This window comes from Gavialis gangeticus, unplaced genomic scaffold, assembly GCF_001723915.1.
Source record: "Gavialis gangeticus isolate Ggan-Ray unplaced genomic scaffold, GavGan_comp1, whole genome shotgun sequence".
Lineage (NCBI taxonomy): Eukaryota > Metazoa > Chordata > Crocodylia > Gavialidae > Gavialis > Gavialis gangeticus.
In genome coordinates, this window is record NW_017729019.1 from 2,202,352 (window position 1) to 2,212,736 (window position 10,385).

General features: G+C 49.3%; 1 protein-coding gene across 2 annotated transcripts in view; it reads right to left on the reverse strand.

Annotated features, from left to right (window-relative positions):
- Window positions 1-1,792: 1,792 nt before the first annotated feature.
- The window catches only part of TNNI1 (troponin I1, slow skeletal type), a 20,800-nt gene continuing 12,207 nt past the window's right edge, over window positions 1,793-10,385 (reverse strand). Inside the window, exons 4-8 of one of the 2 annotated variants that reach the window (XM_019513811.1) lie at window positions 9,073-9,204; window positions 8,544-8,633; window positions 7,217-7,393; window positions 5,039-5,149; window positions 1,793-2,463 (exon numbers count right to left, since the gene is read on the reverse strand). In XM_019513811.1, the coding sequence (XP_019369356.1) occupies window positions 5,042-5,149; window positions 7,217-7,393; window positions 8,544-8,633; window positions 9,073-9,198 (501 nt within the window). In that variant the 5' untranslated portion in view covers window positions 9,199-9,204 and the 3' untranslated portion in view covers window positions 1,793-2,463; window positions 5,039-5,041. Of the gene's footprint in view, window positions 2,464-5,038; window positions 5,150-7,216; window positions 7,394-8,543; window positions 8,634-9,072; window positions 9,214-10,385 lie in introns of those variants that run through there. The other variant, XM_019513810.1, reaches the window with a different exon arrangement.

Consider the following 10,385-nt stretch of genomic DNA (forward strand, 5'->3'; position numbering starts at 1 on the left):
CGGGGTGACCACCAGGATCTGGGGGAACGTTTGTTCACCAGAGCGCCCCAAGGGATGACGAGGTCGAATGGTTATAAACTACTACAAGACCGTTTCAGGCTGGACATAAGGAAGAATTTCTTTACTGTCCGAGCCCCCAAGGTCTGGAACAGCCTGCCATCGGAGGTGGTTCAAGCACCTACATTGAACACCTTCAAGAGGAAATTGGATGCTTATCTTGCTGGGATCCTATGACCCCAGCTGATTTCCTGCCCTTCGGGCGGGGGGCAGGGCTCAATGATCTTCTGAGGTCCCTTCCAGCCCGAATGTCTATGAAATCTATGAAAATGAAGTTTTGGGTTGACATCTCAAAGCATTACGAGGCTTGAAATGACTATTTTTTTCTATTTCTCGTCTCTCAGAGAAAACTGAAAATGCTCCTGCTTGCCTTGCCCTCATGTATTTATTTACTTTTCTTTTCTCTTTTGGCTCAGATGGCAAACAGACAAATCCACCTGCATTTCCAGAGCTCTATCATGGCTCTATCAGGCCACCTAGCGGTGATGGTTAGCATTGTGGTGAGAGGCAGGGCAGATTTGCACCTGATAGACCAGTGGTTCTCAAGCTTTTCACCCCTCCATACACACAAAGCAGCCCTTGGAAAATGCCAGCTCTTAGTTTTGATGCATCTTTTGACTACAGAAAAATAATAGAGCAATTCTTGTGTTGCAAAGAACGAGGTGCCCGAGTGCACTAGGCTAGTGGTAGCGATTAGGATTGTGTGAGAGGCAGGGTAGTTTTGCCCTCCTGATACAACCTGGATGAGAGTCGCCGTTATAGGCCCTCATGACTACAACATCACTCCAACACTTTTCTTGGAAGCCCAGATACCCATCAAAAATGCTTTTTGGACCATCTCTCATCCTCTGGGATCAGCTCACAGGCTGTCACCTAGAGCCCCCTCCTATTTACTTCCCTAATGACCTGGTGCATCCCCATAGTGATACAACCCAGCCTGGCTCTGTGGCTTTGTTTAGTCAAATCACCAGAAATAAGTCCTTGTGCTCCTGTCAAGGGGGTTAGTGATCACTCAACCTCCTGAGGACAGGGAACGAGGGAAAGGGCTAGGGTTAAAAGAGCCACAATATATCACAGAAGGAGGAAGTGTCTGTGAGCAAAATGCTCAAAGGGGGAAATCACATGCGGATGTATTTCTGGGGCTGTGTGAGAATGGAAAGGCAAGGAGCTGATATCCAGAACTAACGCAAATAGACTAGGGTCTACTAAGGACCAGCAGGAATGATGCTAGTCAGGGGAGCATTGCAACAGCAAAGAAGTGTCGGGGCCTAGGGCTGGAACAGCTCGCCTCAAGAGCAAAGGGCATGACCAATGATCTCACGAGGTCCCTTCCAGCCTTAAACTCCTGTGAATCTGTGAGGGGAGCAGCAGCAACCCTGTGTCTGGAACTGCAGTACTGCACCAGAGCACTGATGTTGAAGAAGCCCACACCAGGGGCTGTGCAGTCCAGAGCTGGGGCTCACTGAATTGCAGGGTCGCAGTATCTGGGAGTGCTGCTAAGTTGAGGTCCATGGCAGAGCAGAGCACACTAGGGATCAGGAAGTGGGCAGGTTGGGGCTGAGGTCATTATCACAGCCAGGGCTTGGGAGGCACCTAAGCAGGGCCACCTATGCTATCCCTGCCTCCAGACCATGCCTTAGATCTTCCACTGTCATCATCAGCCTCAATATTGCTTTCCTGACTTCATAATGAGGGAACGCACAGTGACGAACACATCACACACCCTACACCTCTGTTCTAAGGACAGTCTTTTAATAACCGTACAGACACAGCAGTCACATCTCACAAACTGGACACGTCAGAGCTGGGTGGTGAGAGCAGGACCAACAGTTCCCTCCCAGTGCTGTCTGCCATAGCTGGTGGAGAAGGACAGGACAAACACACCTAGCAACATTTTGGAGTTGGGTACAAGACTAAGAAATTCAGACAACCTGCCTCCATGTAACCGTCAGCACATGGCATAGGCATTTCCATTCTGTATGGCATAGGACATGACATGAGCAGGATGGTTGTCTGGAAACTCACCCTTAGTATTTAACATGAGTGGCACTTTGGGCCACAATGTCAATACCTTTTTCCCTACAAATGCATGCTCACGTTACTCCCTTGGGTGGATATAGCAAGCCAGGACCTTCAGGAAGTAATGGCAGTCCTCTGTTGTAGTGCCAGACTGGAGCAATTATTTCACTGTATCAAGTGAGGCAGTGGCTACTGCCACTGCTGGGACTGGGGACGGCTGTGGGGCAGGGAGTGACAGAAGCACAAAAGGACTGGATTATCTTTTCAAGGGAGATTTTCACAAATGGGTTGGTTCGAAGGCCATTGCTGGAATACACCAGCAGGGAACAAAGCTGCAGGTGATGGGAGGCAGGGGTGGAGGGAGATCTTCGTCCTTCCAGGAAGCACCTAAGAGGAAAAGAAACAACCTAATAGTAGCTTTGCACAAAAAGGAAAGGGTTGTATTAGACTGAGCGTGCAAACTGTCAGGGCAGAACAGAGTATGACTATCCAGCAGCTGGAGCAGGGGAGGGATACCCCAGCTAGCTTTCATCTAGCAGCCTTGGATGGCAACCGTGAAGTTGCAACAGCCTGGACATGACCGTGTGATGAGCCAGTTGAGTACACATCCACAGCCCACATTGTACAGCCTGCCCCAAAGCCCATACCATGAGAGGCCCCTGCTATTGTTACATCTCTTGAAGATTAGACTGGATATATTTATGGAAGAGACAGTGTGATATAACAGAGCGTCCTGGCACACTGGTCCTTGTGTAAGGTGGAACCAGTGTTTGTGGTCCTCAAATTGGCGCATACTAGAGCAAATTGCCTTGAGTGTGGAAGGTATCTGGTGACCTGATGCGCCTCAGGTCTTTTCCTGGTTGCCCAGAAGGGATTTTTTCCTCTCCCGTCATGAATTTTCCTGGTTTCTAGTGTCTTTCCCACCTTCCTCTGAATGTCTTGTGGGATGGTAGGGGAGTTTTGACTGAGGCTCCTGCCAGAAGTAATAATAAAGCCCAGAGGTTCCTGGCTAGGGGGGGTTTCTCTTCTGTTTGGGCTCACACTGATTGGCAAATCCCAAATCAAGAAGAAATTTTCCCCCTAGGTCAGACTGGCATGGACAGGGAGGCTTTTCCTTCCTCTACAGCGTGGGGCTTGGGCCTTTGCTTGGATCTTATGAGCACACATTAACCACCTACTTTCTCTGTCATTGGAGTGGCAGAGCATAGGGAGTGCCCTTGTCACCCCCTGCTTTTACCCATGGCATGTGACAGGGTGTTCTTAGTGTGGGGGGTATTATGCCTTGTCGTTGGGGGTGCGGCTTTACAGTGGCACTTCTGGGGAGTCCTTTGGTTAATGTCTCACTGAGCACAAGGGACTGGACTTCATGGCCCAGGAGGCTCCTTCCAATCCTACGTTCCTAGGTCCCTGTTACCTGCGCTCACTAGATTTAAGCCAGCATGACTAAATCTGCTAATGCTGGTTATGCCTTCTCTGCGTAGACACAGCCTTTGGTCAGCAGGGGCTTTGACTTAAAAATGAGACGTTAAAGCAAATAACTCCAAAGGATGGACTCAAACCAGAAAACCCACCCCTCTGTGAGACGGGGTTTACCACCAGGGGTTTGGGCCATGTATTGCAGTCTAGGTGAGTGGGGTGTCTGCTGCGGGATCCTGCCCAAAGGCAAGCTGAGGCAGCGCATGATGTGACTGCAGCCTGCAAACAGAAGCACGGAGCAGCACTGGCAGACACCCAGGTACAATTTATTACTTTATCTCATAGCACAGATCACCAGCTGCAGTGAATCCAGCCCCACCCTCAAATGCCTTCTAGCATGACGGCAGGGGCTCTGCATTGGGAAGGGGGACGAGACAGTTCGTAATCATCTCAGGTGCCCCCCTGCCTGGCCTACTGCTCACTGGGGCTCAGCCCTTCTTGCTAGGCAGGGCAGTGACTTTTGCCTGTAGCGCAGGGGAAACTATGCCTTAGGATCACCAAATCATGGAAAAGCAGGGCTGGGAGGGCCCTCCAGAGGCCGTCTAGTCTAACCCCATTTGAGGCAGAATCATCCCTATCCAAAACACCCCATAAAATCCAGTGTCTAGCAGATTAGTAAAACTACAGAGTCAACCCAGACCCACCGAGAAAGCATTGCACTGTAACCTGCCACAGATAAAGCTGGGAGACAACAATAGCTAATGTCCTGCTGCTGTGAGGGCTGTTAAAATATGCTCAAGAGATCCAAGGAAGAGGGCCACATGTCCCCCCTGCTACAGATGAAGGCAACCCCTCACTGTCTGCACCAACCTGGCCGTAGGGTAAAATGCATTCCTGACCCCAAATGTGGAGAAGAGGCAAGACCCTCTAGCTAGGAACCTCCAACTTTTAGTCCCAGAAGGACCACGGGTCTTCCACAGTCAAGATCCCTTTTGTCAGCCGCAGCCAACACCCAATGCTTCTAAGGAAGGTGAAATGCACCCTCCTACCCCCAACCCCTGTAGCAACAGAAGGGGGAAAAATTCCTTCCTGTCCCCATATGGCAACCAGCAAAGCCCAGAAGCATGGGAAATACCCATAGCAGAACATAGGCACACCAACCCCTAGATCATCCCTGACCAAGGCTTGTCCAGCCTCTTCTTGAGGACCTCCAATGTGTTACCTCCTGAAGAAAAGTGTTTTGGCCTCTTACAGAATAGATCTAGGCTTTTTGTCTCTGATCCCAACTGCCAAGTCAGGAGTCAGATGGGTCACTGCACCCACTCAGCTCACAGCCACAGGACAAAATGCTTCCTAAACCCAAAGCCTAGGGACTAACCAGCCACTGGATTAGTCTTCCAAGAACACGAATCAAAGCAAAACTGTAACTAAGGGGGGTGGGGAGAGATTCCAGGCCAGAGGCACTGCCTGTGCACCCTTTTGTTGAGATGAGCAGATGGCAAAAGAAAAAAAGGAGAGAGCAGGAAGACAGGGCAGAGCACAGTACCTCTCACTGGCCTGTTGGAGACTTGGCAGCATCAAACATCTTCTTCCTACCCTCCATGCCAGACATGGCCTCCACGTTCTTACGCCAGTCACCCACTTCCACTGGACGTTCCTGCAGGGAGAGGCAGATTTGGGGTCACAACAGAACTGGGCTTAGGGGAGCTTGGGACTAAGCCATTGAATCCGTAACTCTGCACATCAATTATACATGAGCTGCATGTTTAGGCTGTGGGATCATGGGTCCAAATTGCTGCAGTAGCCCCAGGCATCACATTGTGTGGGGGCAGCAAGCAGTAAAACGATCCAGTTTCAAGTGATACCTTTTCCTTATAAATCACATAATCAATAGGATGCACCATCTCCTTCAACCTGCTCTACACAAAACCCAAGGAGAACCCTTGGGGGTGTTGTGGAGTTATGATTTTGGAACCCAGGATGGCCCTTAACATGAATATAGACTGGAGATAGCTGGGAAAGCAGGAATAAAGGCCCAAGCCTGGGAACTCCTTAAGCACTTTGACCTGCTGTGCTTGGGAGCCAGGGGCATGTGGCATCTTGCATAAGCAGCCCTGCCCTTGGCAGAACCAGACCCTTAGAGTCCATCGGCTGCTGCCAGCATTGTTCTTCATGGAGGTTTGGATAAGGGCAAAGTACTGTCATTAGCGCAGAGCAGGCTATATGCCAACGGCTTACTCTTGGCTGCAGTTGAAATGACTGGATGATGTTATCAGAAGGAATAACAAAGTAGGTAAGGATTATGGCCATGGAAACTTCTGCTTCAGGGCATAAAGTGGTCACTCAAGCGTCAGGAAGGGAATACTCCCGCCATGTGCATCATCATCTGAATCATCAGGTCCATTTCCTTACTGTAAGCCCTCCTGGGATGGCCCTTGCCATAGGATGGGTGTTGGACTAGTCAAATCCAGCGTTTAATCCAATATACAAATCCTAGACCTAGCTTTCATCCCATGTACTTCAATCCAAAACAGGAGTAACTGCATGGCATTCAGTGGAATTACATCAATTGCATCAGGCCTCTAAAGGCACTAAAGTCACAGAAACCTTTGCTTCTGATCAAGTGAAGTGAAGTTACTCCAGATTTATGCCAGCTTGTAGGTAAGCAGAATTAGAACTGGGCCTTTAGGGTCAAATGCAGCCCCTCAATGGGGAATCAGCCTAAGCTTGTCTCTTATCTTGTGCCTAATTTGACTCTTTGCACAGTGAAGGATTTCACATTGCACATGTGATAATAGTGTGATGTCTTCATGCACAACTGGAACATGATTAAGGCCTTTTTGAAAATGCGCCCACGTGTCAGCATCACCAACCCCAAGCATTCAGAAGTCACGAATCAGGCCTCCAAACAACAACACTGTCTCAAAAATCAGGAGATTAAAAAAAATAAAAATAAATGTAGTGCCTGAGCGTTTGCCTTCTTGTGTTGGAGCCTTTAGCAGTCGCATCTTCCTCACAGTCAGGAGGGCTAGAAACTTACTTTTTAAAAGAAACAGAATTGAAGAAGAAGAATTGAGATTCTCCTGTAATCCCAGGACTTCAAGACCTGTGTCTTGAATAAAAACACCAAATATCTAAAGCAGAGATGGCCATGAAATGGAATTGCCATGTTGAAGAAAACTACATCCCCAACTGGTGTAAATCAACATAGCCTTCAAGGGAATTATGTCAGTTAGTTACCCAAGATAAGGATCTGGTCCACACTCCAGGGAGAGGGGAAGGAAACAGTTTTTGCTAACTATTCATCACTCGCACAGACTTGGATCTCATTTGTCAGTTTTCGTAACTTTTCTCCAACCCAGTTAGGAAGGATAGTCACAAAACCTCCTCATATTTAGCCGGGTTCAACTGCATCATTTCTGAGTAACTAAAACCTGTATGATCTCCTAGTGATCCCGATCTCACTAGACTAATATCACTGCGCACACACGCTCCCTTATTTTTTGGATAAAATCTCTAGCAATTTCACAAAGTGATGAATCGAGCACTGATACTATCGTGGGAGGATGGCACTCAGGGGAAGTAGGGATGTCTGACGCATGCTCCCTTAGGCAACCTTTGGATAGGGGTGGGCCTGCTTTAAGCCCTCTCCTCCATCTCTCATTCACGTGGTCATTTGGATGAGATGCAGTTGGGGAAAGGAGGACTGTTCTTGGTCACCCACCTTCTCTGTGTCCTCCTTCTTGACAGATTTTAGATTGGCTCTCAGGTCCATGGAGACTTTGTGCTTGGAGCCAAGCAAAGCCCTCAACATGGCATCAGCAGACACACGGACACGCCGCAGCGGAGGGCGCTTGAACTTGCCACGGAGGTCAAGCACTTTCAGCTTCAGGTCTTTAATCTAAAGGTGAAGGGAATATCAAGGGGTAAGAGTCACATCACAAAGCTGAACCATACCAGAAAGAGCCCCCTGATTCTGCTTCATACTAACATGGAGCAAGCACTTCTGCCTGCTCCCAGACCATGGTACACGGACCCTCGTCTTCTAGGGCTCCAGGATCTTCACAGGAGCCCACTCGGATTGAGAACACAACAGAGGTGATTCTTCAGATAGGACAAGCTCAAATGAAGCATTAATTCTCAGTCCAAGACATCTACCTGTTCCTAGCTCCACACACTGCATCCCATTGCTAACGGATAAGGGTCCCTGGCCATGTCTGCTGCACTTGTGCTCAGACTCTGCTAAGGGTCACCGAGCCAGTGCTCTGCCTCACCCTTCAAGAGTCACTGCTGAAGTCCCTGACTGATGAACATGGGCGCATCTGGGATATTGTGTGGTGCCCCATATAAAATCCTGACCTTGGTCATCCCTGAACCCCATGGACCACACCTAGAGTTTTTGGGAGCGAGGGTTGTCCTGTGGCTCTGAAATGGGCCCATGGTATCTGAGACTGGGCAGAACTAGCTGCCAGTTTGACTGAAGTCTGTTGCTTTGCAAGGCTGTCTCAGCCCATCCATTTCCCTGTATCCATTGCACTCTCCTGGCCAAGAGCACCAGGAGGCACCTCCCGAAGTTTACCAGTTCGTGTACCACCTTTGGGAAACTCATTGAGAAAGGAACTGCTGGGAAACCATGCTCATGTATTGCCAGTGCATGTGCCACCCGTGGGGAATGCCTGGGCATGTGGATATGGTACTTAACAAGGACATAGAGAAATGAATGCGATTCCTATCTCTGTCTCTAGCGTATTAGGTGACCTAGGGCAAGTTTCTTCCTGCATACCCTTCCCATCTTACGTTGCATCCTTCTTGCCTATTTAAACAGTCGGCCCTCTGGGGGCAGGAACTACCTGTTTCTGTATCTGAACAGCAGAAAGAAAGGTTTGGGAGCCAGTGGAAGCTTTTGTCATCGAAATGGTAGTAATCAGGCTGGCTCGGCACGTAACACAGAGCAAAATGAGTAACGGCTGCTATGTATATGAGAAATAAATCACAAGTCATAGAATGGGTATCCAATCCAGCAGCCATTTGTCCTCCTCTTCTCCTCCTACCTCTCTCGTGTTGTGGTGGCATTTTGCTTCGATGTCGTATCTCTCCTCATCCACGACGTCGATCTTTTCATGCAGTTCCCTGCACAGGTCCTGTAGGGTCAGAGCACAGAAGAAAAGCTCTGAGTGAACGCTCTCCATGCTGTTCCTGCCCCTGAGCTTTGCTGGGGAGGTTCTGCCTAGTTACCCCATGTTTCCCACTAAAAAAAACAGGCCCTTTGCACACAGCAGGTTTCTAGTGCCCTCCAATATGATGCCGATGCAGCATCAGTCAGTCATCCCAAAATGCCAGCTGCTAACATTTTCCTAGGAGCTGTGTGAGAAACCCCCTTACACGTTCTACCCCGCAGGAAGGGACACTGGCGTGATTCAACTTTCCAGGGGGATTCACCCAGAAGCGACTGGAAGGATTTCCTTGCCCCTGCTTCAGCCTGCATAATGAAGAACAGAATGGCCCCCCACCATCCCCGGTGCCCCCTGCCAGCTTCTCCTCACTCCCAAACAGGCTTGACGATGCCAGCTCAGAGCGTACCTGGAGCTGGCTGAGGGAGAGCCCGCTGGTACTCAGGGGTGTGATCCGCTCGGCCAGGTACCTATCCTTCTCTGACAGCTTGTCCACTTGCTCTTGATCCCATTCTTCCTTCGCTTTGGCCAGCATCAAACTCTGCATCATACAACAGCAGCATGAGCACGTACATCAGATCTGCCATCCATCTCTTAGGGTATGGACAGACATCACATTTGAAGCATTTCAAATGCCTCTGGAGCACTTCAAAGGGCAAGGAGCTGGACCCACGTGCGCTTTTAACTGCCCAAAACTAGCTGAAGTGCTCCAAAAGTGACCCTGTTGGAATGAGGTACTATTTAGAAGCATTTCATTTTTCTTGTTATAGATGGGGTCTCGAAGGAGTGCAAAAGAGGACTCTTGGGTCTTCCAGTATCCCACAATGCTCTGCTTTGTCACTATGCAGCCACAGTGATTTTGGAGCACTCCAGCCTCAGGGAGGGAAGAGAGAGTGACAGGAATGATATGCCTGTCCCTGGCGGAAACACTTCATTTTTAAACAGTCCAAATGTTATGTCTGTTCATACCCTGAGCCATTATCCCAAGGAGAGACACCCCACAAGGAAAGCCTGCCTAACTCACAGTGTGTCTATGGTACTGGACCCCAGCAAACAGGAAGGCCATTCGGGGAGTATCTTCCCCAATCCAGAGAGGGGCTGCCATGCCGTGCTCCCACAAAAACTATTTCCCCCATCGCGTGCCATAACCCCCAGCATAGGGCTGTGCTGCCCAGAGTGGGGAGAGGAAATGAAGAGATGTCCCTGCTTTCAGGGGATCTGCTCCAGCTTTGCATTAGCATGGGCAGTCTCTCTTCATTCATTCATTTTCCCCTTCAGGCTGAAAGTTTTCCCTAGACTTGTGGCCTGTCTCCCAAGTACCTGATGCCCTCTTGGCACTATTCAAGTAACAATAATAATAAAAAAATAACCAGAGACAGAGTGGGCAGCCCCTGCTTCACAAATCCCATGCACTTTGCTTGGGATGGATGCATACTTGATATCTTTGCCTGCTTATGATGCACTCTGGATAAGCATGCTGTAGCTCTTCCTAGTGTCTACCCTACATAAGGGATAAGAGGATATTTATGCAGACAGAGTGAGGCCTTTGTCTATGCTAAAGGTGGTCCAGGATGGTCCCTTTCAGCCTTTGCTGCAATGCCTTTTGCACAGGTGGCTCTAACCTGTGCTTTTTCTGTTGGTTCAATCCTAGGTGATAACACGGGGGAAGGCGGTAGGCTAGAACTCTGAAGCCTGAAGTGGCGATGGATTCTTCACAGGTAC